The 27,471-nt window shown below is 46.8% G+C and overlaps 1 protein-coding gene across 14 annotated transcripts in view; it reads right to left on the minus strand.

Moving 5' to 3' along the window:
• LOC144256290 (phosphatidylinositol 4,5-bisphosphate 3-kinase catalytic subunit delta isoform-like) overlaps positions 1-27,471 on the minus strand; it is a 36,845-nt gene that overhangs the window by 3,137 nt on the left and 6,237 nt on the right. For 2 of the 14 annotated variants that reach the window (XM_077801437.1, XM_077801438.1), the window contains exons 1-18: positions 11,125-18,295; positions 8,196-8,356; positions 6,380-6,608; positions 6,050-6,282; positions 5,490-5,669; positions 5,187-5,336; positions 4,715-4,804; positions 3,422-3,643; positions 2,686-2,782; positions 2,467-2,597; positions 2,034-2,084; positions 1,794-1,961; positions 1,586-1,707; positions 1,247-1,390; positions 998-1,097; positions 702-880; positions 490-602; positions 247-343 (exon numbers count right to left, since the gene is read on the minus strand). In XM_077801437.1, coding sequence (XP_077657563.1) covers positions 247-343; positions 490-602; positions 702-880; positions 998-1,097; positions 1,247-1,390; positions 1,586-1,707; positions 1,794-1,961; positions 2,034-2,084; positions 2,467-2,597; positions 2,686-2,782; positions 3,422-3,643; positions 4,715-4,804; positions 5,187-5,336; positions 5,490-5,669; positions 6,050-6,282; positions 6,380-6,608; positions 8,196-8,339 — 2,450 coding nt within the window. In that variant the 5' untranslated portion in view covers positions 8,340-8,356; positions 11,125-18,295. The other 12 variants (XM_077801435.1, XM_077801428.1, XM_077801426.1 and 9 more) reach the window with 12 other exon arrangements.

Raw genomic sequence — 27,471 nt, forward strand, 5'->3', positions numbered from 1 at the left:
GAAGAGAATGAGTCAGTGGGCTTGGAAGAAGGTGGCACTGTTCCCCAAGGGGTAGGAAGCCAGGAAATAGGAGCTGAGCACCAGGAATGGCCTTACCCAAACCCCTCCAGCTGCCGTACCCCTCTTGTGAGAACAGCCGCTCTCACAGCCAACATGGAGGTGTCAGTTTAGACCAGGAACTCCTCCAGGAGCAGGTTCTGAGGCCTGTTACAGACCCAAAAAACAGGTGATGGATAGAGGCCCCACCTTAGGTCCAGGCCCTCCTGCTTCCACAGGGCGTCCATGAGCTGGATCATCTGCAGAGTCAGCATGTCCTGGCGGAGGTCTGGAAGGGCAGGAGTTTCTAGTGGGCTATAAACCCATGCAAGGCTCAGGGGGTTCCCTGAGCTCTGTCTTCTCAGGGAACCCCCTGGGGCCCTACCACAGAACAGTATGGGCCTAGGTGAGAAGGCCAAGGCCTCAGCATGTCCCCTGCCCAGCCTGGCTCACCATCCCCGTTCTTAAAGATGATGCCAACGCTGTCACCACTGCCTGCCTCCTCACTGCTGTACATGATCCACAGGGGTTTCATCTTGGAGACCATGAAGGTGCACCTTTCCACACTGCAGGCAGAGGGCAGTGTTGGCCTGGGCGGTTGGGGGCTTAGGGCGGGGGAGGGGGCTTAGGGCCTGGCTGCAGGTGGGGCTAGGCCTGGGGCTCACCAGACTTCTGCCAGCATCGTGCTGGGGTCCAATGGGGACTGCAAGTGTGAAAGGGCTTCTAGATAAGTATCCTGGCGCATGTACAAGTGCATCAGCTCCTTAGTTTGGGGCTTGGTGGTCTTCTGGGAGCTCACCTTCACAAAGTTGCTCAGGGCCTTCAGCTTGCTCAGTGCTTCTGCCTGGTGGGCAGAATGGAGTAGCAGCAGTGCACATGAGCCTGAGCCAGAACCAGGAGTATGACTGTGAAGGGGACTGGAAGGGGAGCCTGCCTCAGGCACAGGCACTCTGAGCCTCACCTGCTTCATCAGCACCTTCATGTGGTGGGTGCTGCCCCTGAAGTAGGCCTCCATGATGAGGCCAAAACGCAAGGCCACGGACAGCACATGCATCTCAGAGCTGGAGGGAGAAGATGGGGCTGAGAATGGCCAGGAGTGGCACATAGACCCTCCCCAGCCCAGTAAACATGAGGTCAGCAGGCCAGGAGACCCTCATCCCCCATGGCTTTTCTAGGTTCCCAAGGAATCAGCAGGGGTGCATCCAGCTACCGAAGATGCCAGAATAGGAAGTGGCCAATCTTTCGGTTGGCCAGAGCCCGGTCCAACAAGAATTGGGTCAGTTCGCAGTCCAGGTAGGACTTGTACTTGAGGACCTGCACCAGCTGCAGCAAGCACTGGAGAAGCTCGTCGTCTCTGTAGGGGAGGAAGGCTGGTTGAGTCTGGGGTTCTGAAACTCAGGACAGAGGTCTCCAGCTGGCAGGTGACTGGAAAGAGGGTGAGGCCAGCCTAAGCTCATCTCCACCCAGCACCCACTTCCAGGTTGCCAGGGCAAGCTGTCTTAGTGAGGAGCTGGCAGCCTGTGGGCCTCAGTGCCCAGCTGGGACTCACGTCAGTTTCTGCAGGGACCTGATGGCAAAGGAGCCCATGTGGCAGTTGGGGAAGCTGAAGTCCAGCAGCTCCAGGGCATTCAGGACAGGAAGCTCGGGCCAGGAGCACAGCAGGTAGAGCATCTGGAGGACGCTTTGCAGTCAGGTGGTGGAGGGTCCACTGCTATCTCTCTACTCCAGCTGTGCCCCTGGTGCCCCTCTCCACCCACCTGGGCCACATCCTCGTGCTTGTTCCACTTGGTCACGAGCAGCAGGTGGGCCAGAGCCTCTGGGAAGTGCTCCTGCACTTCATGCCGCATCTTCCACACCAGGTCCTTCTCATGCTCATACAGCTCTCCCGACCCCCGCTGCTCCAGGATTCCCTGCAGCTGCAGCTTCTAAGGGGCACAGGCAGACTGAGGCCTCCAGCCCAGCACCTGGCTCCATGCCCCACCAGCACCCCAGCTCACCTCCTCCTTGGTGGTAGGCCCATGCTCCTCGTGACATCCCAGCTCTAGAATCTGCAACAAGTGTACCTGCTGTGAGCTCCCCAGGCCTGGTCCAGCACTGGCAGGGCTCTAGGCAGGGCATCTGCACCTCAGCACTACTGCCAACCACTCTTGCTGGTGGGAGCCCTCCTGCATACTGCTGGGCATTCAGTAGCATCTCCAGGCTCAGCCTGCCTCAGGCCAGTAGTACCTCTCCCATCGGCTGTGACAGCAAAATGTCATCAGACATCACCAACATCCCCTGGTAGGCCACATAGCTACTGGAAGGCCTCAAATCAGCATGATGACCCAGCCCCCAGCAATGGGAAAAGCCTGGGGTGGCCAGGGACCCTGTCTGAGGAGCTCCAGGAAAGCTCCTGGTTAGTGCTCAGCTTCCAAGAAGGACCTCACTGACCTTCTCCAGGGCAGGGTAGTACACAGAGTGAGGGGCCACCTCGGGCAGGTAGATGACCAGGGTGACAGCACTCTCTGTGTTGGGATTGCTATGCACGGTACCCATGGGGTTCAGCAGGTCTCCTTTCTCATCTGAAGGCAGGGAGAGATGTAGTTGTAGGGGAACCAGTTCTGGATGCCTTACCCTCCAAGAGCCTCTCCCTGCTGGGCCTGGGTCCACCTGGGACAGAGGGCCACATATAGAGGCAGAGCTCCCCAGTCTTGAGCTGGTCCTTGTAGTCAAACAGCATGAGGTTGGCCCAGGCGATTGGGCAGTCCTGGAGAAGGATACTACAGATCAGAGTGAGCCTCTTCTTGTTCATATGCAGAATGGAACCAGTCTCCAGGCCAACCAGGAGAGAAGATCCAGACTGCATGGAAGGTCTCCAAGGTAGACCCAGGAGGAGGAGAAGGACCTGCTATCTCTTTCCTATCAGAGTTTCAATAATTAAGCCAGAAAGATCTATTCCTGGCTGCCTGCATCTTCACACCCAGCATCCAGAGACACTTAAATAAGCTCACCAGTCCCATAGCTGGCCCAGGACAAGGGGCAAGTCACATCCTGGGTCTACTGACTTGGGGCCCAGCCACACTCTCCCCAGGTAGCCACTCACTCATCATTTCTGTCCCCCTGAGAACACTGTCCTTCCACCAAGGGAGCTGCCTCCAGGACCCCTAAGGACCACAGGTCTGGGCTTGATATTTCAAGTCAGGCAACTCATGAGCTGTTACTCAGGCAGCACAGGAAGCCAGACGAAGGAGCCAGACTAGGGCAGGCAGAGAGACTGGGGTCCCCAGGCTCTCCCAGGAACCTGTTCTCAGGGTGCCTGCCTGTGGGAGCAGGATGGCAAGAGGCCCCAGTAAGGGGTTTCACTGGGTGTCTGAGGCCTGGGCCTCTCCCAGTCAGCCCAACCCACCTCCTTCTTGGTTTTTTTCTTGCTAGAGTGCACCTTCTTGGCCTTCTCCATCACTGCATAGAGTGCAAAGCAGAGCCGGGCCATGCGCAGCAGGTCACAGATGTGGATGTCAAACTCCAGATGCTGCTTCCACATGGGCTCTGAGCACACTCTCACCTCCAAGCTGGACATTGTCTTGCACAGCATCTCATTGCCATGGAAGAGCCCGGCCTGCACCACCAGCTGGGGAAGGGGTACAGGGCATGGATGAGGGAGTGAAGGCCCCACCCCATCTAAAGTTCCAATCCTCTCCTTGAAGGTCCCCATTTACACAGGGGTCCAAATCTACTTCTTGCATTGAGAGTGGTCCAGCAGAGTGTAGGCTGAGAGCTCAGTGGTACAGGTGTCTTGCGGCATTGGTACCCCAGGATGCGCTGGGGCAAGCCAGTCTCAGTCCACTTGACTCTGTGGGTCAACTCAGAACCTCAGTTTCCTCATCAGGGTTCAGAAGTTCCAGGGTCCCTTCTGCTTCTAACAGCTCTGGCTACCTTCATGCCTAGCATCTTCTGAGCCCCATGTGCCTCCAGTCTCCAGTGCATCTGTTGCAGTTCCAACCCGCCAGCCCATCCCCAGAGCAGCTCCCACCCAATCCTCCATGACTCCTGCAGACACAACCCCCTTCCCAGATTGTAAAGTAATGCCAAAAAAAAAGAGACCCAGACAAGACATGCTACGCTCTGTGGACCCAGACAGGTATCACCTCCCAGAAGTGGGACAATAAATCCACCTCTGCAGGTGGTTCTAAGTGCAGAGGAGCCATGAAAGTGCTTTTTGAAGAGACAACAGGGCACTGTTCCCCAAGCCCATCGGGGCTCAGCTTCCAGGGGGAACCATGTGCAGTGTCCCCCAGACTCTGGGCACCCCTGGGTTGGTAACCCCTGGAAGCACCTCAGCCCAGCTGCAGCCAGCTTCTATGGTGCCTTACCCATCTCTGACTGGGCCTCCTACTTCAATGGGCTGTGTCTGATTCCACAAGCTCCACCAAAGTCAAATACCCACAAGTTGCTTGGCCCAGGTTTCCATTAATTGGCCTCCCTGGCCTGCTGGCCTGCTCCCCTCCCCTCTTATTGTTTGGATGTGGTTCACAGCCAATCCAGGCAGAGATAATGAGTAATGTGCCCAGGTGACTTTTGTGTGACACCCTCCCACTCTTCTTTCTCTGCTGCCTCTCCAGGCTACAGCACACCCTGTTTGTGAAAAAAACAAACACACACAAAAAACACCTGTCCACTCACCTGGTACCCGAGCCCCTACCTTCATCTGCTCATCAGCATTGATTCTGCTGCCCTGGATGAGCTCAATGCAGAAAGGCTGCCCCAGTGACCACAGGGACACAGAGGAAGGCTAGAGAGGAGAGGAGAGGGGCTTAAATCCCAGCTCATTCCCCTGGCTACTGAAAGGCTGGGGAGAGGGGGAGAGGGTCCCAAATTTATGGCAAGGTTCAGAAACCTGTCACCAACACCATCCTTTACCAATCTGCCACACAGGGGCCCAGGGGCTCCAGCCCCCCTGAGATCTGCAGAGAAGTAGGCAATCTGGGATCGCAGTAGCTCAGACAGGACCCTACCCTGGGTGTCAGCTCAAGGCCCTGACTCTCCAAAAGGACTGCACCATCCAAAGTCCCCTGGATCAACACCTAGCCCTGGTGCTGCCCAAGAGGCTCTAGGATTGGCCAAAAGGAGGTAGGAAGAGAAAGATGGTAAGAAAAGGGAGGACATCATCTCACCTTCTTCATGGGAATGGGGGGCGTTTTGGTGTGTGGTTTCTGGACCTGAGGGGTCAGTTTGCTCTGCTCATCCCTCATGGCAAGGATGGAAGAGGAGTGCACCATGGTCAGGTGGGGGGCCTGTCCACTGTGCAGGCAGCTGCATATGTACTGAGATGAGAGTGTAAGATTGAACTGTCAATGGGTGGTATATCCATTCCCTGGAACCAAGAGAGACCCACAGTCTTGCTCTCTCACTCCTATACTGGCCCCTTCTAGAGTGGTAGGGATCCCAGAGTGCAGAGGGCTCTTTGCAGGCCTCACCTTGAACTGACAGAGCAGGTAGCTGCCATAGAGGTACTCATGCCGCCCATTCACCTGCAGCACATAGTCCAAAGGCTGCTCCATTGTGAGGTTCTGGTACATCTTGGCCTTCTTCTGGAGGGCACAGGCCATCAGCACTAGGGGCACATCCTTGGTGGACACCTGGATGGTGAAGCTCTCCTGTGGGGAGGAGGGAGGGTTGGCATGCTGCTCTCAGGCCCATAGGCTTCTGGGGAAAAGGGGCAAGGCCACATGCCTGCCTTTATTGGGTATCCCCAAGTGTGAGCCCTACAAGGGCAGGGCCTGGGTCATTCACTGGTAAAGTAACAGCAGACACCCAGGAAATACTTGTCCAGTGAATAAGGGACCAATTCAGCCTTGGTGAGCTTACCTGGTGGGATGCCTGCATACCTGGAAAATGCCGTGTGATGCCAGTGAGTGAAGGGAAATTTGGGGGCCTGGGACACTGGAGTGTCTTATCAGTGGAAGGTCCCCATGGGCACAGCAGCCCATGTGCCACAGCTGGGACAGTCTCCCTAGGACATGGGCTAAGGGCTCACCCTGCTGCCCTCAAATTTGACATTGACCAGCAGGTCTGGGTTGGAGATTTGAGAGGTGTTGCTGTCCCCCCAGCTCCTGGTTGAGGGCTCCAGCTGAAGGGGAAAACTGTATTGCAGCCAGGCCTCCCAGCCCAGCTGCTGCCGGTGGGCAGCCGCCTCTTCGCTGAACTGGCGCATCTTAGTGCAGAAGTCATTCACTTCTGGGTCTTGCAGGCAGTCGAACTCGTGGAGGCCTGTAGGGCAGGAGCAGGCTCAGTGCAGGTGCATGTGGCACCAGCCACCCAGGTGTGCCCTACCTTGCCAAGGTGGGGGCTGATCTGTGAACCCTACCTTTGCCGATGAGGAGGCTGATCTGTGAGTTGATGAGCTTCTCCATGCGGTCACCCTCGAGGGTCACCAGGCGCAGCATGGGCAGGAAGGGCCGGACATCACACAGCCGCTGCTGCTCATCCTCTAGCTCCTGCTGCTCTGCGGTCTGGTTGACACAGGTGAACATGTAGGCCTTGGGGTCACTGAGCATGTGGAAGAGGGGCTCATTCTGGGCTTCGTGCCATAGCATCTGGGAGGAATGGTTATGGTCAGCCTTGCTGGCCATGACAGCTGCTGGAAGGCAGGCAGAGGCCTCTACTCTGGGCATCCCACTCTGGATGAGCCACATAGAGGGCAAAGAGAGACCCCAACATTACTTCCTAGGAACCCTTTGGCCCTTGGGACCAACCAGCTAGTCAGCAAGCTTCCTGCCTCTGTGCTCTGTGAAGGACTTGATGTGTGGAGATTGGGGACTGAGCAGCCACGCCTGCCTTAGACACATTATCTAGGGCTGCTTTCACCCCACCAAGGCAATGGTGGCCTTGAGCCCTGGCAGAGCTGAACCACTGTGACACATAACACATAGCCCTCAAAGCTTCATATCAATAAAAATATGAAGAAACCAAAACCACAATGAAGTGAGAGATGGGACCCCAGGGACAAGTCTGCTACTGTAGTGTTTCAACTTTAGGCACACTGTTTGAAGTTCTGTAAGCACATCAAGTGAACCATATGATGATGTTCACAGGAACTAGAATATGAACAAGATGTTACTGTGGTCACTCAGAAAAACAAGTCATGAAAGTTCATAATCAGAATTTAGTTAGAATGTGGTTAGAAAACAGGAAATGGCTAAGGTCGTGCCTGTGGTTGTCTTCTATGGCAGGATCACAGGCAGGTCACTTCCTTCTCATTCTTATTTTCCAAAATTTTATGGGCCAATATTATTATTGAACTCAGGGACACTGAACTACAGAGCCATACCCTCAGCCCTTTTTTGTATTTTATTTAGTGACATGTTCTCAATTGCTTCGAATCTCACTACGTTGTTGAGGATGGCTTTGAACTTACAATCCTCCTGACTCAGCCACCAGAGCATTTGGGGATACACACAGCTACTTTTGAAGTAGAAAAATTTAAGGAAGAATGGAAGGAAGGCAGAGAGAAAATTTCCAGGATATTAAAAAAAAATCCCTCAAGTGTGGTCCATTGCTTCTATCATTTTTTTCTTGTTCTCAATAATAGCTTTTAAAATTGTGAAATAAATTCTTGCTCTCAGGCAGTCCAAGGCATGACCCATTAAACCCGAGTTTGTAAGTGGCACAACCCCATTGAAAGTCACAGGACAGCTTCTACCAAAGCAGATGTTCATTGCTTTGACTCAGTAATTCATCCTGAAATTTATTCAATGAACCTGAGGACCCTTTCCAAGGATGATGGGCACTATGTTGGCAACAGTTTTAAAGACAAATTCCTGCAAGGCCCTTATGTGGCTGGGAGCAGACTGTGGTCACTAAAGTGACAGACAGCATAATGTGAGTCAAACTTTCAAAGTTCCATTCCAGCACTGGAGGCTTAAGGGCAACTGAGGCTAGTAGCTGGCCCTCTGGTAACTAGGGAGGGGAACACATTGCCATGGGGTAAGCTGAAACTAGGGATGGGAACACATTGCCATGGGGTAAGCTGAATTTGGATAGTAAGTGGAGTTTAACCACCCATTTTATACAAGTTCTTGATATTGTATATTTTTCAAAATTTATATCTGAGGTTCTCAAGTGTGAGGAACAACGTCTCTGTCTTTTTGAGCTCCCAGGTCTGACAGGAGACCAGGCAGTACCTGCTTGATGGTGCTGAGGTTGGCATTGCAGGACACAGGGAAGCTCAGGTAGATCCCTGTGGGTAGAAGGAAGTCAACCACCACACTCTGATTCTTCTCCTCCTTGGTCCAGAATTCCATGAGACAGTCAATCCCCAGGGGCATTCTGCTTTGTTATTTCTCTGTGGCCACGTGACATGTAAAGGAAGCAAAGGCAGACAGTCCTTGAGAGTAGTGTATGGGGGCCTCAGGCAATGTGAGGCTCAGGGCTGAGGGCTCCCAGGTGGGCACATGGTGTTCTCCTCCCACAGGGCCCCCACTGCCCAGGTAGCTGCTGCTCCTACTGCCCCAGATAACTGTCTGCACTCGGCTGCCTCTCACCATTGTGGACACATCTGCCTCCCTCACAGTGGGCCCAGAGCCATAGACCAAGTAATTTTCCTCTGGAAATTATGCATCATGGAAACACTATCATGGCCACCACCTGGCAAGGACAAATGGCAATGTGGCTGGGTGTACAACTCAGGATTCGAGAAAGGCCAAAGGCTATGACTGGACAAAATTTGTATTTTTTATTTTTGACACTGGGAATTTAAGCCAGGGACACTCTAACACTGAACTATATCCCCCATCCTTTTTATTGATTTTTTCCTCCACAGGGATAGAACCCAAGGTAATGTAACTACCGAGCCCCATTCCCAGCCTATATTTGTATTTTATTTAGACACAAGGTCTCCATGAGGTATTTAGGGCCTTGATAAGTTTCTGAAGCTCTCTTTGAACTTGAAATCCTCCTGTCTCAGCTTCCCAAGCAATTGGAGTAACAGGTGTGCACCCCAGAGTGTGTGTGTGTGTGTGTGTGTGTGTGTGTGTGTGTGTGTAAGATTTGGTGAGATATATTGATTGAACTGAGCCCCAAACCTGCCCCCACCACATACATAACAAAACATTACAGAGAAATTTTGTCTTCCATACACTCCAGAACCAGATCAGCCCCTTACTTCCCTCACTCCCAGCTTCCCCCTCCAGGTCACCACCATCTGGAATCTGTTTATCTATAGCCTCCATCAGTGTTTTTACTACTAATTTGTATCCACAAAGAAGTCCTAATATTTTTGAATGCCTTAAACCTTCCTAAACTAGTGAATCTTCTGCAACCTGCTTTGGCTACTCAATTTATGTTCCTTAGATCCATCCACATGGATGAATACATGTAGCAATAGTACATTCATTTTAACTCCTGCAAGGTGTTTCACTGTATAAAGAAAGCACCTTGTATTTGCCCTGAGCATGGTGATAAACTGGGAAGGTTTGTTTCTATTTTCCTTAGTTGTTACAAAAGATGCTACAATGTATATTCCTATACTGGGTTCATATCCTGCACCTGGGAGCAGAGAGGAGGCTGGTCCAAGAGCAGTATCTGAACCTCATGTTTTGTGTCAAGGAAAAATATACACATTAAAAGGGAAAAGACGGGTAAAATTAAGGTTCAGAATGCATTTTATTTAATCCAATGTATCCAAATTATCATCATGTTGGCATGAAATCAACACAGGGAAAACATACTAGAGATATTCCAACTATTTTTAGTATTGATCCTTTGAAATATTTCGTATAGTTTATGCTTATTTCATTGCCAGCTTTTCTTTTTCTTTTTGTTTTCTGCCATTTCACTTTCAGATTTTAATCAGAAATAACTGGCCTTGGATGGTGGTTTAGCTCAGTGTCAGAGCACTTACCTAACATGTTCAAGGCCCTGGGTTCTATCCCCAGCCCAACCCAAACAAATACCACAAGAATTATTTTGTCTACTCAATTTTCACACTATTTATAGGTTAAAAATATTCACCAACCCAAGTTGTCCCAAACAAATAAAGCTTTTCTGATAAAGACCTGGTATCAATTTCTAAATTTCAATTAATGTAAATTAAATAAACTGTGGGTTATTTTGGGCGTGGGATGAGGTGCAATTCTGAGGATGGCACCCAGGGCCTTGTGCATGTGAAACAATTGCTCTACTACTGAGCTGCCTCCCAAACAAACAGAAAGGTTTGAAGTTCATTCCTCAATTGTGCACTATCTACATTTCAAGTGACCAAGAGTTCCATGTAGTGAAACCTATGATAGGTATAAATCCATCATTCACTTGCTCAAGTACCCCCATGTTTTCCTCAATGTGGTGCTGCCCATCGTGAGCTCATGCTTGATCTCCAAATTACCCTCAGCATTTGCTATTGTCAACCTTACTCATTTTTGCCAATCTGATGGGTATGAAATTGGTTTACTTTGCTTAAATTGCTTTTCGCTGATAATTCACAAAATGTTTAGCTTTTGCAGAAATCCTACTTGTAACCTTGGCATGTGTCCTATGGGGTTATTTATCTTATTCTTATTACTTTATAGAATCTATATATTCTACATTCTATTTCCTTGTGGATTAAATGAAGTGGAAATGTTTTCTTCCTTCTGAGTCATCTTTTCTTTTGGTATATGATCTCTTTTTGGTAGATAAAAGTTTTTATTATTAATGCAATAAAATATATCAATGTTTTTGGAGGAGGTCACTCAGTATGAGACATAATTAGCATGCACAAGACTCTGGGTTCCATCCCCAGCACTACAAAAAAAAGGAAAGCAATCCCATGCAACTTCCCTACCTATTGTAACATCACAGCTCCTGTATTTAAGTGACTTTTGAAAGTAGTTGAAAGGACATTCAGTTTTCATTTGTTTTGAGAGAGTGCTTCACTATGTAGCCCAGGTTGAATGCAATCTTGTGATCCTCCTGCCTCAGCCTCCTGAGTAGTGGGGATGACAAGCATGTGTAGTGGTACCCAGCTACAGACATGTTTAATTTAAGAGTGATATTCTCTGGTGGCAGTGCCAGCTGGGGCCAGGCATCCCTGGTGGGATGCGCAAGTGGCTTGGAGCAGTGTGATTCACACATTACCTTGTCATCCCAGGGCACTGCTGCTGGCAGATGATTCCTTGGATTGTAAAACCACATCCTATTTGAGGTTCCTCTTTCTTAGAATGGCCAAGCCAAAGATTCCTTTATTATTCAAAACCTGGGGGACTATCAGGAATCCTGGAGAATCTGTCTATGATGCCATATGTTCTTTGGCCAAGTGGGTAGTCAGTGGGATACACTGGGTCACCTAATCTGGTAAGGCCAAGATGAGCACACAAGGGAAGACCTACCAGGAACTCTGAACAAAAGGCCTGGGTTCTGAGAAAATGCACTCCTGCTCCCCTGCCCTCAGCACCCTGTAAATGAAGTCTTCAACCATACTTCCCCAGCTAGGTGGCAGGGAAATAATTCCACGGAAAGTGAAAAAGTGGAAGACCCATGAAGGCTTGTGCAGGATAGAGAGTGAACAGGAGACAGGACAGGAGAAAGCCAGATCTCCTTCCCTCTCTCTGTTCCCAGGACTCAGAGTTCATCAGCCAAAAAGCTCAACCCTCTGCTCTGGACAAAACCCAGACCCATCACTCTCTCTCTCACAGATGTCAGCAAATTCAGGGACTTCAGAACTGTCCAAGAATGAAAACTGATATAACCACCTTGGAAAACTCTGGCAGAATCTATGAAACGTGAACACACCTGTATCCTGCACTAACACATCCACTCCTCAACAGATGGGCCCAGAGACACATGAGAGTGACTGTGACATCACTGCTTGGGACAGGCTGACAAACTCACATCCATCAGCAGTAGTGTGGGGAAATAAACTGCGGTTATTCTTTCCAAGTATAATGTTATATCACAGGGAGGATGAATATTCTGCAAAGGCACACACAATGCCACAATGTAAATGAATCTCATTGACAGAAGGGGGAACAAAAGGATCCTGGAACCAAAACCAGGTGCTCACGATTTCAACCACATGGAGAATGACAAGGGAGAACCACTCATCTATCTTGGCAGCAGAGTTACCCCAGCCTGAGGGCCTGAGGGGCTTCTGGGTGTTGAAAGCATTTTGGTTTTCTATCTGGAGACTTTTCACAAGTGCCTCACACCCTTGGTCCACATGGTTCAGATGGGCTTACTTCAATCCTAGCTACTAAGTTGGCATGAGACACAGGCCCAGCCAAACAGAAGTCAAAGTTTCCACTCAACTGTGGGTCAGATGGCACACAGGAATGGAACTCAGGCCCAACCCATCCCTGGATGTCGCCTCCCTGGCTCCAATAATCCCAGGAAGGGCATGTGAATATCAAGCCAATTGACTAGGTTTCAATGTCCAGACTTCCTTCTGGAGTAGCAAAAAAGATATACTATTGACATGAAGCTTCTAGGAACTGTCCACTGCCCTTAAGGGCAGAAACTGAGAAGAGACCAACATAGGAAAGCAGAACTCCAAATGGAAATGGAGAACACAAGCATGGGCACGAGGATGTCACTGAGTCCCTGGACCTGGCCATGTCTGTAGCTTGTCCTTTTCCTTTCCTGTCTCACTCTCTCTTCTCTCCAGAGAAGTTTCAGTTGGGTTTTCTGCCACTTGCTGTATCTTTCCATGAGTGCAGCCACGTTTCCTTTTTGGAAGTTTCTAGTGTCTAGAAAGTCCTTTGCTTGGAAGGTGCCCTGTCTCTGTGAGCCAACCTGTGTCCTCTGTACTGCCATCTAGAGGCAAACAGGCAGTCCGCCTGACCACTGTCACTGATGGAAGACCCCATCTAGAGCATCTGGTTAGCTCAGAATTCCAAACTTTGCCCAAAGTGTCTGGAAACAGTTTCAAAATGAGAACAGGGAAAGGTAGTGGCAATGTGTGGCTGGAGAGAGGCCTGTAGGGACAAATCATAGAAGAATGTTTCAGGTACCAAGCTCCTGCAGAGTCTAAAAGTGTGCCACAACCCCTCCCTAGTCTCCAGAAAACTTTCTTGCTGACCGCATCACTGAGCTTGCTGCCAGCCCTCCTGGCATTTTTCAAAGTAAGCCACGTTCTGTACGCCTGTCCAGGAACAATTGCCTGATTTGTGAATTCAAGAACTCATAGCTATCTTTAAGTTTCATCTCATAACTTGCATTCATGCATTACTGGATTTTTTATTTTATATGTATCACTCAGTCTTGGATATATTCCTTAATTCCACTAGTAAGTATAAAGCTGGATTAAGTACTAGGCATTGCAGGAGGAGCTGGGAATAAGGTGGTGATGGCCCTGACAGAGCTCACACTCCACAGGGAGTCACTGGTCCACAAGTACATTGGCAGGGAAGCAGAGTGCCAACACATGGCCCAAATGTAGGGGAGGACAGTGCCACATGACGCTGTTATGGAGAGTAGCTGGTGGGAAGGGGCACCACATGTAGTAGGCTAGGAAAGACCCCCATGGAGAGGACCTGGAGTGAGGGCCAGAGAGTGGAGGGGAGACGTGGTGGAGATGGGGGTCAAGGTCATGAGGATCCGAATCCTACGCATCCTGGAAAACAGGGCAGCACCTGGATTTCTGCTCTTAGTGAGATGGGTGACCTAGGAGGGTTTTTTGGAAAATCAATGATGGGATGTGACTTTCATCCAAGACAAAGCCACTGGCAGTGCTATGGAGGGACTGATGAGAATCAATTCAAGGAGGCAGTGGGTGAGCATCAGTGAGTTTTCTTGACCTAGCACTGAATATCAAGCAGAATCCAACATGCTCCCAAGAGGAAAGGGTTCAGGTGGAGAGGAGTCATGGATAGCCACAGGTTTGGGCCTGGGAGTCTGCAGGGCTGGTGGTCATTGGATGCCCAAGGAAGCAGAGTGTGATACAGAGCCCTGGTGATGAGGCAACAGGTGGTCCATCTCAGACAGATGAAATCTGAACTGCTGATTGACACCAGTAAAGAAAGGTGTGCACCTGTCAGAGGCCCAGTGACCCTTTCCAGAACCCATGGGAGCCATCTGTGGGGTTGCAGAGATTTAATCTGGGGCCAGCATGTGACAAATGGAGCCTCATGGGAGTGGGTGATATGGCCTAGACAGAGGGTCAAAGAAGGCCAGGGGCACCCCAGGAGCAAGGGTGGCATCATTCCAGGATGAAACTTTAGCAATCCCTCCCTCCCAGGCCTCTGCCTTCCCAAGCTGACTGTTCTGTCCAAGCCTGACATTCAGAGAGCATCAGGGAAGTAGCACAGCACAGACTCAGTTCCTCTCACCTCTTGGCCACTAGGTCCAAAAAGGCAGCTGAAGGACAGCAGAGATTCTGTGGGTCTCCATCTCAGGGAACCCTGTCATCCCTTCCAGTGTCCTGGAGTGTCCCTGTTGGCTGTTCTTTCCTAGCCCAAGGCTAAGGAACATGTGGGGGTCTGATCTGGGCCCTGCAGAGGCAGCAAAGTAATTTCCACAAACATCTTAAGGAACACACTGTGGCCCATGGGCCTCACTGCCAGGAGCAGGAATGCTTCTGTGCCTTCTGAGGGAGGGCAAGTAGGGACATAACCCACAACTGAAGATCCTTCCTCCAGCTGAAGCTGCAACCATTGACTGCCCCTCTAGGCTGATTGCCCCACTGGCTGGTGGCCTGGCTGAGCCCAGGATAACTGAAGGATTCCCTTTCTTTATCCTACACCTCTGCCAGGGCCCTGGGCCAGAATCTTCCCAGTCTGGTAGACTCTACTGCTTTTCTCTGGCCATTTCAAATGTGACTAACTGACCAGGGAGCGCTGCCCAGCTTCTGCTGATGTAAAGACAGGCTTTGGGACCTTCTGTTACACGTCCTGGGCAATGGAGATCCAGGGGAAACATGAGTCACTCCAGGCATAGTGGACAGGCACTGAGAGAAAGAAGTTAAGATGTGTCCTGCCCATTTGTGTGACAAACATCTCCCTGAGGGAACCCTAGGCGATGTGTGCCATGTTCCCTACACGTCGCCTATGGAGTATCCATGAGCTGCTCAAGCACAGGAACCATGCCTATGAGTCTGAACCCAATGACAAGATATCATCTCCCTTCTGGATACCAGAGCCAGAATTCACAACCCAACTAACCTGAGAAAAGGGGCCTCAGTCACAGAAACCTCGAGAAGGCAGAAACGCACACAGTCCAAGTGTCTACCCCAAACCCAAGCTGGGCGGATACAAGACCAACAGCCTCCTCAACCAAGGAGAAAGAGAAAACCCTGCAGAGGTACTTGTGAGGTATGTGACCAATGATCGCAGAGGCCAGCCTGTTGCACCATGCTGAGCCAGCAGTTTCTTGGCTCGGCTCCTTGACCTGGGTTCAATATAAAGATGCCCTTCCTAACTGAAATTGACACTTTTCCCATGGTCCAACCTCTGTGGACAAGTGAGTGGGCATTTCAGGTCAGAAGGTGCTGTGCCTGGGGGCCCAGTTCCCTGCAGAACTCCTAGACACTCACCAGGAAGGTCCCAGAAACTGCCATCTGGCTCTGTCTACCAGAAAAAGCACGAAGACCCTTCAACCACTCAGACTCCTGGAGATCCTAGGAGTAGCGGGATGGAGGAGGCCCCCTCCTTGGCCCAGTTCTTCAGCAGGCATTTCTGTGAGCACCTTCTAGTTTCCCACTAGGCACTGCACAGGCACCACCCCTTCTCCTAGAGAAGTTGTAATCTAATAGAAACAGACAAAATTTAAAAGGAAGGAAATGAATAAACAAGATGATTTCAAAGAAGAAAATGCCTAGAATGTGGAAAAGAGAAAGGGTGGGCAGGAGACGGTCATCAGGGGAGGTTACACTGAATAGGTGAGGCCCTGATGAGAGACAAGCTAACAAAGACCCAAGGCATGGGAATAACCATAGGGTTCCAGGCAGCAGGATGGAAGTGCAAAGGCCCCAAGACAGGTGACTAGGAACGGGGAGATGACAGCAAGCGTGTGATCCTGCAGGGCCCTGGTGCCACAGCCAGGATTCCAGGCTTTGCTATAACTGCAACAGGATCCCATGAGAGGATTTTAGGCAGGGGTCAGACTTGGCCTGTTTTTTCCTCTACAAGGAAGATGGCTTTTGCTTCAGTAAGAGAAGTGGAAGAAAGGGGGTTCAGGATGGAAGCAGGAGAAGACAGCAAAACCCCAAGCAAAAGCAGACAGGGGAGAGATTAACCAGTGGAAGAAAGAACTCTGCCCCACAAGCCCAATACACCTGAATCCTCTACTTCAACAAGCAGAGGAGCAGATGTCCCAGCAGGCTGTACTTCTGCTGTCCTTACCAACTTCTTGACCTGAAGTACAAGTCAGGAGAAAGAAATAGTCCAGGGCCCCCCTAAAAGATATATCTAGGCTAGATGTACTATTATTCTTAAACACAAGGCCTTGTGTTTTGTGGTCTCATGCATGTGAGGCTGAGCTACTTCCCAGGCCCAAGTCAGCAGCTTTATTTGCAACCAAGAATCAAGTGGTAACAGTTGGGCACAATGGTAGACACCTGAAATCTCAGCTACTGGGGAAGCTAAGGAAGGAGGATCACAAGTTTGAATATAGCCTTAGCAATACAGGGGGATCCTGTCTCAAAATTACAGAAGTAATAAGTGCTAAGATGGAGCTCAGTGATACAGTGTCCCTGAGTTCAATCCCCAACACTGGAAGAATAAAAACAAAAGTGGACTTTCACTCATTAAACAGGGAAGGAGTTCAAAGATGATGAAATATCTGCTGCATTATAAAAAAAAAAAAATTATGATCCTGTTGAAGAGTATGTGGAAGACCTGGGCAAAGTGGTGCCAGCCTGTAATCCTAGAGGCTCAGGAGGCTTTGGCAGGAAGATGGTGAGTTCAAAGCCAGCCTCAGCTTTGGTGAGATGCCAAGTAACTCAGAGAGTCCAGTCTCTATATAAAATACAAAAAGTGGTAGGTATGTGGTTGAGTGACCCCCTCCCCCACACAAAATAAAAGAGTATAAGGAAAAAATCATAATTAGTAAAATGAATACAAAGTAAATAAAAAGTTGGGAGAATTGCCAAGTCCAGGAAAAACACAAAGTGCAACAAGAAGACATAGGACTGAGGTGCACTGAGTGGACACCACTGTGCAAGGCAAAACTGCTGCTATTTCATACAGATTCTGGATTCCAGTTTGTACCCCTGGCACTTCTGTGCCAGGATCTCAGCCTTGCAGTGTGTCAATGCTGCCACTCCAGAGCCAAGGATAGATCACCCTCCTCAGCCCTGTTCACTGTCTTAATGTGACACAGACACATCTCATCAATTGGGTCAGGCTACAAGTCCTGGCTATAAGAGAGGCCAAAATTTTGCAGTACGCATGGTGGGGAGGTATTTGCTATGGATACAGTCTATCCCAAACTTATGTGCTGAAATCCTGGTACTCTGTGGTGATATTAAGTGGTGTGGCCTAAACTGGGAGGAATGGCACATGCCTCTAATTCCAGCTACTCTGGAAGCAGAAGCAGGAGGGTCACATTTTGAGGCCAGCCTCGGCAACTTAGTGAGACCCTCTCTCAAAATATAAAGGGCTAGAGATTTAGCTTAGTGCTAGAGAGCTCCTGAGTTCAACCTCCAATACCCCCAACAAAAAGGAGGTGAGTCCTGGTGTGAGGCCCTTAAGTCATGGTGGTGATGCCTTGAAGGGAATGCTGTTCTCCTGGAGTGAGTTGTCACAAAATATGAGCGCAGTGCCTCCCCATCATGGTGGCCTGCAGCTTTCTGATGTGCCCTCTCCCTCTCACATGCACTTCTTCTGTGATGCCATCTGCCATTAGTCCCTCACCAGAGGTTAAACTGATGGGGCTGTCCCATCTTGAATTTTCAAGTTCTAAAACTGTGAACTCAATAAACCTCTTTGCTTTATAAGTATCTGGGTCCATGTATCTAGTTATAAATACAGCCTACTATAGTGTTATTGTTTCTGCCTTCTCCCAAGACCATTCAACATACTAATAGGTGAACTATGCATGGAAAGCCATTTAATAGCTGGACCTAATGAGAATGAGAGAAACTGCATCCACTTCTTTCCTCATTTACTCTCTGATGTTAGTAGAGAGCATCCCCCTGAGGCTTCCTTGCAAAGAGATGCAAAGAGTGTTGGAGTTTTTGAAAATGCACATCTAACTGGGCACAGTGGTGCACACTTGTAATCCAGCAACTCAGGAGGCTGAGATGGGTGGAATGCAAGTTGGAGGTCAGCCTGGGCAATTGAGTGAGACCCTGTCTCAAAAATAAAATAAAAAAGGCTGGGGGATGTGGCTCAGAGGTAAAACAACCTGATTCAATCCACAGAATCAATCAATCAATCTCTCTCTCTCTCTCTCTCTCTCTCTCTCTCTCTCTCTCTCTCACACACACACACACACACACACACACACACACACAAAGGAAGAAAGAAAGAAAGCAAAGAAAATTCACATCTAAAGTTGTATCTAATGTACTATTTTACTTAAATTATGAAAGAATTCTGAGTTTGAAATTCATTTTCCTTGGAATTTGAAATATCTATCCATTTTCGTATAGCTTTTAATGTTTCTTTTGCTTTTGAAAAAGTCCATGGTAAATCTGTTCTTTGATCAGTATGCAGCATTTTTCCTTCTGGTGAGGTTACTTCTACTTCTGGAGGCATTTTATTTCATTTTGTTTTTCGAGAAAGGGTCTCACTACGTTGCTCATGCTGGTCTTAAACTCTCCAGCTTAAGTCATCCTCCTGCCTCAGCCTCCCAATTAATCGGGGTCACAGGAGCATGACTGGCCTGAGTCACATGCCAAAGGCTGTAGCTCACTAACTGGCTCTGGGGCTCCTCAGTACAAATAAGAGAGGCCACACCAGGCAACTGCATTCTTCTCTGAATTTGCCTGAAGTCTAGACCAACTCCTCTCTTGTTTGCTGAAGTTTGAGTCATTTAATTCTTTTGGGACTGCTATTCCTATGAAGAAGACCTTCTTTGGCTAGAGTGTCAGGGAGGTTGGATCTTCTCCAAATTTTTAACTGCAAAAACATTTCTCCTCCCTTCCCACAAACACTGCTTTCTTCCCCAAATTACCTCTCCAGAATGAGTCATGAAAGACCACTAGCAAAGTCTCTGCTGCCTGGCAGCTCAAATGTGCTTTGGTGGCAATGAGCATCATCCCACTCTTGCCTGACTCTGAGCTGCTTATTTGTTGGGGCAAAAAAGAAAAAAAAAACCACGTAAAACAGAATCTCAGAAACCTCCAGTGCAAGCTCTTACAGGACTTTAGCCTAACTGCAACTTCTTCACCCTGTTTTCCTGCTTGCATGCCACTCCCATTTTGAATTACTGGCCCTTCTCACGGCCTTTGCCAGTGCCATCCACTGCTAACTTTGGTGGTACTAAAGCATACCACAGGAGTATTTCCAGACGCTGAAACAGGGCTGTACATACAGATGACTCAGCTGAATTTTTTAGAGTTGTTTGTTAATTTTATTTATTTTTTTGAGAGGAAACTAATTGATCAGAGCCATGCCTGGGTTCTAATTCCAGTTGATAGCTGCAGAAAGTAGATTGAGAAACTTGAGAATATTTCTGATCATGTGGATTTGTTTTCAAAGCCCAATCTAAAGGAAAATTCATTCCTGTTGGGCTGGAGATGAAATGAAAGGATGTGAAGGAGGGGTCACCTGCTCACTGAATTTGTGGTGTTACTTCCTCCACCTTGGGAACTTCTGGAAATACTCTGATCACAAAGAGTGGAAAGAAACAGAGGAAGAAAGAAAAGACCTGACAAAACACCAGAGCTCCAACCCAACTGGGTGAATTCCAGAAGAAGAATCTGTCCCTTCTCCCAACCCTGGCCCTGGGCACAGCTACCTGCACAGTCAGCCTGGACCCCAGCAGGTGGGCTGGGGAGGGCTTCTTAAGAGCAAGAAACCTAAAATATGGCTTCTGTATGAGATGCAAGCAGAACCTTAGAAACCTGCTGGAAGAGGCATGTGCTAAACCATCATATTTCCCAGGGGCCAAGCTAGAGCCTTGTGGGCTGGCAGCCCAGTTCCTGGAAGGATGCTCTAGGGACCCTGCTGCAAGAGCAGAGGAAAGTGGGTGTGGATGATCCCATCCCTCAGCATTGAGAGAGGACAGCCAGGACTTCCCAAGACATTTCTGGGGAGGAATTGGAGGCCAATACTAAGGGATAAGGAACAAATAACTGCCACTGCTGATCAACAAAGAGAGAGAAATGTTGGAGATACCCAAATGTGGAGAGCAGTGACACTGAATGGAGAGCAGTGTCTGAGTTTGGGGTCTCTAATGACCTCATGGCTATTGCATGCCTGGTGCCTGAGAATGTTCCTGTGCAATGGCACAGGATGCTTAGCTGCTGTGGCAATGCCCTGTATGAGGAGGCTCTGTACAAAAGTCTTATCAGGCTCAACCTTAAACTCAGGCACATAGCTCCTAGGCATAGAGGAACTCTCCTGCTAGACAACCACAAAATTCCATTTCTGAGGTTGCCCGTTTAACTGTCATTTTAAACAATGGAGTTTCTTGAGCACTGCACAAAGCCCTTAACATTGCACATTGCAACTGTGGATTGCAACTGTAGAAAAGCAACATAAATGTTTCTAGCCCATTTACTGTCTGAGTACAAAGAATAAGGCTTGTGTAGTCTTTAACCTGAAAATTAGACATATATAAATAAAGACTGCTGGGTAACTCTTTAAATCTGCTTCTCCATCAGAGAGAAGCACTCCAACTGATCCCAGCAATCAATCTTCAAAATCTGCATGTGTAAGTATTTTATTTTCTATTCCACACCGCCCCTGGTCAGAACCTGCAAGAATAGCACATTGGCCATGGCACCAAAACACATAAGAATGGGCACAGGGACATGAGAGGGATCACAGGAATGTGATTTTAGAACAGGAAGGACATGGCAAAATATGTGATGGAACCAAGAAAAGGAAGAGACAAAGAAGGCAAGAAAAGAATTCATCCTCAAGAATTCAGATCAGGAAATGAGGATCCAGGAAAGAAATCATAAGAGGGTGGTCAGGGGAAAGACATCTCCTGGCAGGGAGCTGGCCCCAGTCTCTGGACCAGGTCTGCCCTCCTCTAACCCGCCAGGTTCAAGGGCAAAGTTTAGTAGGAAATGCTAGTGAGGTACTGAGCAGAAAAGGCTAGGTCCAGAATTGAGGTAGAGGAGGGGACGACCAATGCAGAACTGCTTGGTCCCTCTTGTCCCAAAAAGGCATCCTTGTCTGGAGACTGCTGAGGACCTGGCTTATCCCGTCGAGGGCAGTGGTCAAGACTCTGGGGATTCCATCACCTGGTAGGCAAAAAGGATGTGATTAGAGTAGGAGAGGAGAACATTGCACTTGTCCAGACAATCACAGTGTGGTTGCAACCTCCTGCCTCCAGTTGTGACCTCCTGCACCTGTTGGTATCCTCAGTGGGGTCGTGTCCACTCTGGGGGATGCCCCAACCTCCCCTAGCCTCCATACAGCAGATGTCTACATTCTCCTGTTCCACACACCCTGGGCTGAAAAAGCCCAACAGTGGGCATTATGTGGAAGAGGGTGCTAGGAACCCACAGAGATCCTCAAAGTTGTGATTTCTATCAAGTGTCAGAGCCTGAGGCTGGGTTTGGTCACCTTGAATATGCTTACACACAGTAGTTGGGTCCTGGAGAGACCAGAGGTTGCCAACATTAGTATTGGGATGGAAACCACAGGGCCTGGGGCAGGCCTGCAGGGCAGAGGTGCAAGCAATAAGAGGGCTTTGGAGGAAGGACATGGCCCAGGATATGTGGCCCAGGGCAGGTGCCCTGGGGCAGGTGTGGGACCAGAGCCCACCCACTTCTGGTGTCACCAGCAAATGCTCACACCATCAACTAAGCAAAGTGCTGACCAAACAAAGTAACTCAGTCTTCTAAGACCCCAGTTGCTCAAGGCCGGGCCTTTGGAGTTCTTTATTTAAATCCCAATACCCAGAGCAGGAGCAGGATTTGAGACTCAATGCACAATGATCCTGATCTTGGTGCCTTAAAACCAGTGGACAGAAGGTGCCATTTGCAAAGTGTGTGAAGGCTGGTGATCTGCCAAGCCTCTTTTATGTTAAAACCTTATGGATAATTTATATATATATATATATATATATATATATATATATATATATATATATATAAAATAAAAATATATATTATATATTTTTATTATATACTTTATAAATTATAAAATATATAATAAAATATATAATAAAATTTTATATATATAAATTTTCCATAAGAAAATTTACTAAAATAGTGCCTGAAGCATAAAAAAATTAGTTATTTTTAAATTATAAGTTTAAATTCCACCCCCATGGTACTTTCCATCATACTCTGCTATCCTGTTTTAAATTACAGGCAGCATCCGGGCAGTGCTTTCCTTCCAGGGACTTCAATAATTCTATGTAGAGTCAACTTTGCACTCTTCCTTCTACCACTTCCAGCTTCCCATTCCCAATGTATGGGATTCTCTCCAACTGTCCTAAATGTTCTCCAGTATTGTGCATCTTCAAGTGCAAAATCTCAAGAGTTCCCTACTACCTACCTACCACAGAATTAGGGGATCCTTTTCCATCCAGAGAAATGGCCACAAGGAAGATCCCACCAAAGCCACAAAGTTTGAAGGAGAAGATGGAGCCTAACCTGTTCTTTAAGGGAAGGGTAAGAATGCAACAAGCAGAAATTAAGAGAAAAAGGCAAAGTAAATGCCATGAGAAAAAGGGCAGTGTATTCCACATCACTTCACAGGTATTGACAAGTAAAAAAGAAATAGGAATACTGATTATAGCCAACTAAAGGGAATGTGGAAAAAGGAATGAGTGAAAAGAGAGGGAGAGAAACACAGGATACAGAAAAAAGAAATTTAAATAGATACAAAGGGAGGATGGGTGACTAAAAATGCCAAAATGAAATTAGAAAAGTGGACAAGAAACAATAAGATATATACATGAACAAGGATCTTCCCAATTGTTTTTATGTTATTCTTTTTACAGAAATGGGGATTGAATCAAGGAGTGCTCTACCACTTAGCTACATCTCCAACCTTTGTTGTTGTTGTTATTGTTGTTTTACATTGAGACAGGGTCTTGCTAAATTGCAGAGGCTGGCCTCAAACTATCGATTCTCCTGTCTTAGTTTCCTGAATCACTGTGATAAGAAGCATGTACCCCCATACCCAATAGAATTGCCACCTTGTTGGCAAAATTTTAAATGAGAATGCAATGCCAATCAAAATCCCAATGGCATTTCTTGTAGAAATAGATAAAGCAATCATGAAATTTATATGGAAAAATAAAATACCCAGAATAGCAAAAGCAATTCTAAGCAGGAAGTGTGAATCAGGCGGTATAGCGATACCAGACTTCAAACTATATTACAGAGCAATAGTAACAAAAACAGCATAGTACTGGTACCAAAACAGGCAGGTGGACCAATGGTATAGAATAGAGAACACAGAGACTAATCCACAAAGTTACAACTATCTTATATTTGATAAAGGGGCTAAAAGCATGCAATGGAGGAAGGACAGCATCTTCAACAAATGGTGTTGGGAAAACTGGAAATCCATATGCAACAAAATGAAACTGAATCCCTTTCTCTCACCATGCACAAAAGTTAACTCAAAATGGATCAAGGAGCTTGATATCAAATCAGAGACTCTGCGTCTGATAGAAAAAAAGTTGGCTCCGATCTACATAGTGGGGTCGGGCTCCAAATTCCTTAATAGGACACCCATAGCACAAGAGTTAATAACAAGAATCAACAAATGGGACTTACTTAAACTAAAAAGTTTTTTCTCAGCAAGAGAAACAATAAGAGAGGTAAATAGGGAGCCTACATCCTGGGAACAAATTTTTACTCCTCACACTTCAGATAGAGCCCTAATATCCAGAGTATACAAAGAACTCAAAAAATTAGACAATAAGATAACAAATAACCCAATCAACAAATGGGCCAAGGACCTGAACAGATACTTCTCAGAGGAGGACATACAATCAATCAACAAGTACATGAAAAAATGCTCACCATTTCTAGCAGTCAGAGAAATGCAAATCAAAACCACCCTAAGATACCATCTCACTCCAGTAAGATTGGCAGCTACTATGAAGTCAAACAACAAGTGCTGGCGAGGATGTGGAGAAAAGGGTACACTCGTGCATTCCTGGTGGGACTGCAAATTGGTGTGGCCAATTTGGAAAGCAGTTTGGAGATTCCTGGGAAAGGTGGGAATGGAACCACCATTTGACCCAGCTATTGCCCTTCTTGGACTAATCCCTGAAGACCTTAAAAGAGCATGCTACAGGGATACTGTCACATCGATGTTCATAGCAGCACAATTCACAATAGCTAGACTGTGGAACCAACCCAGATGCCCTTCAATAGATGAATGGATAAAAAAATGTGGCATTTATACACTATGGAATATTACGCAGCACTAAAAAATGACAAAATCATGGAATTTGCAGGGAAATGGATGGCACTAGAGCAGATTATGCTTAGTGAAGCTAGCCAATCCCTAAAAAAACAAATACCAAATGTCTTCTTTGATATAATGAGAGCAACTATGAACAGAGTAGGGAGGAAGAGCAGGAAAAAAAGATTAACTTTAAGCAGAGACATGAGATGGGAGGGAAAGGGAGAGAAAAGGGAAACTGCATGTAAATGGAGGGAGACCCTCACTGCTATACAAAATTACATATAAGAGGTTGTGAGGGGAATGGGAATATAAACAAGGAGAGAAATGAATTACAGTAGATTGGGTAGAGAGAGAAGCTGGGAGGGAAGGGGAGGGGGGATAGTAGGGGATAGGAAAGATAGCGGAATACAACAGTTACTAATAGGGCATTATGTAAAAATGTGGATGTGTAACCGATGTGATTCTGCAATCTGCATTTGCGGTAAAAATTGGGAGTTCATAACCCACTTCAATCTAATGTATGAAATATGATATGTCAAGAGCTTTGTAATGTTGTCAACAACCAATAAAAATAAATAAATAAATAAATAAATAAATAAATAATTCGCTTGTTAAAAAAAAAAAAAACAATTGTTGAACCAATAAGAATACTAAGAAAAAAAAATTTAAATGAGAAGAAGTACTCCTTAATGTTTAGCATCCCAGATAATGACATCAAGGTGCAAAGCCAGTAGGCAGATTTGAGATTTTCCAACTCCAGATTAGAATATCAATAAAACTAAAAGACCTGATATTGCAGATGAAAGAGTCCTTTGTTCATTCTGACTTAACAATACCCTATCAGAGGTGAATCCTCTAAATCCATATACAAGGGCATGAGATCGTGTACCTGGGACTACTGAAGGAAAGAGAACTTCCAGTGAAATTGAGATAGTAGGCAGGATTCCAGTGTTGGGTTTGGAAGAAGAGTGAGTTTAGGATTTAGGCAAAAGGCCCTTTTTGCAATTGAATGAAATTCTATGAGTGTAAATGGGAATGTCAGCACACATGAAGAGTCAGTCACAACAAGGCACTTGCGGAAATAGATATCAATAGGGATGTTATGAGATCGGGCAAATTACAAAATGAGTGATAAGCTCAGGGATATTATCAAAAGAGTGGGTGATTGAACACACTATCCTAGGAAGAAGCAAGTGTACACTCACCATAGGATCGAAATTTGAAAACAATAGGCAACCCAGACGTAGATGGTTTTAGTAATCCATGCTCTCATTAAAATTAGGCTTTGGAAGAATCATAAGATAAGTGTGAGTTTTGCATTTTGTGTCCAGAAGATGATGTGACGAAAGGAATCCATGGAGCAGGTGACATGTGTATTTCTTCCACCATTTCTGGGAGCATGTTTTGAAACCCTGTCATTTAGAGTTTGGGGATAAAAATAGGTGTACCCTTGGTCTACGTGTATACAGATGATGCATGAATAGACCATACGGTGAATAAAAAATATAACAGGTTACTATTTTAAATAATGGATTGAATGGATATTTTTAAAAGTACGTGAAATCTGGTATTCACATACAAACATCCAATCCAAGTAGTTATACATCTAGTGGTACTATTAGGGTTACTAATTATACCAAACTGTGAGTTTTGCTTCGAAAATGATGATGGAATTCAAAAGTAATGTGGTATAAAAGAATTCTCATGAAAAAGCAAGTAAAGCAACATGGAGAAATACATGGGTTCTGATACAGGGAGTGAATGTAAGTGAATCATATGCATATCAATTTGTGAATATTGGATGATAGGATGTATCATTTCGGAAGAAATAGGAATTTAACAATTTTCAATGAAAATTTACTTCAAAATAAATATCATGTCCCTTATGAATCTACATTCATTGATGTTAAACTGGGTCACTTACTGTAGAAATATTAGGGTTAGTGCACAAAAAATTAAGGTAGCATTTCAGGAGCTGGTAATATAAAAGGGAACAAAACCTTGTCCTCATGTAGCTTACATTCCAGTGGAGAAAGGTAGACAAAATACAGCGATAGGTTTGTTAAAAACTGTTACAGAAAAAAATTAAAGCACGAGAATAGATGTGCTATCAGAGAGGTGTCATTTCAAAAAAGATGACTAGGCTAGGCCTTCTGGGAAGTGCCAAATGAATCAAAATATTATGTAAAAAAAGACAGTGAACAGGCAATACAAAGATCCCAAGACAGGAGCAGACCTCGTACATTCAAGGAACTAGAAGACCATTGTAATCTGAGAATAAACTGAGCTAGAAGGAGAAGGTAAGAAATTGTGTCAAACCGGGGGAGAGCCAGACTGGCTAGAATGGCTGTGATAAGGGTTTTAGGTCTTATTCTTTGAAGTAAATATGGTGCCAAAGAGCTCTGGATGAAGATGCAACATTTGCTGGTTTATATTACTATGGAACTTCTCTAGCTGGTGTGCTAAGATAAAGGGGAATGAGGCATGGGGGAGTGTGGAAAGCAAGAGTAAAGCAAGGAGCTCAGATCAGAGTTGAAGTAATCTAACAGAGATGATGATGGTTTAGACAAGAGTGATAGCACTGACCTGGAAAGAAGCAAATGTGAGAGACAATAGGCTTCCTGATGGAAGAGATATGGGCATGTGAGAACAGGAGAGCCAATAATGATTCCTAGATGTCAGCCTGAGCAACTAGAAGAACAGTGTTTGTCATCAACTGACTTGGTAAAGGCAATAAGGAGGTTAAAGAATAATGAGGAGTTAAATTGTATGCACTTTAATGTATGAATAAAATGTTGCTCAGCTTCACGAGGCTTCCATCTTAAATGAAAGCATAACAACCCAAAGGTCCTGATTTTCCCTCAAACCACTGAAGTCAGACATACCACAAACCCCATGAACACACACACACACACACACACACACACACACACACACACACACAAACACTCTAAACACCCTCCCTCAGTAACAGACACATACTGTGGGCTCATAC

The sequence above is a fragment of the Urocitellus parryii genome, chromosome 7 (assembly GCF_045843805.1).
Source record: "Urocitellus parryii isolate mUroPar1 chromosome 7, mUroPar1.hap1, whole genome shotgun sequence".
Classification (NCBI taxonomy): domain Eukaryota; kingdom Metazoa; phylum Chordata; class Mammalia; order Rodentia; family Sciuridae; genus Urocitellus; species Urocitellus parryii.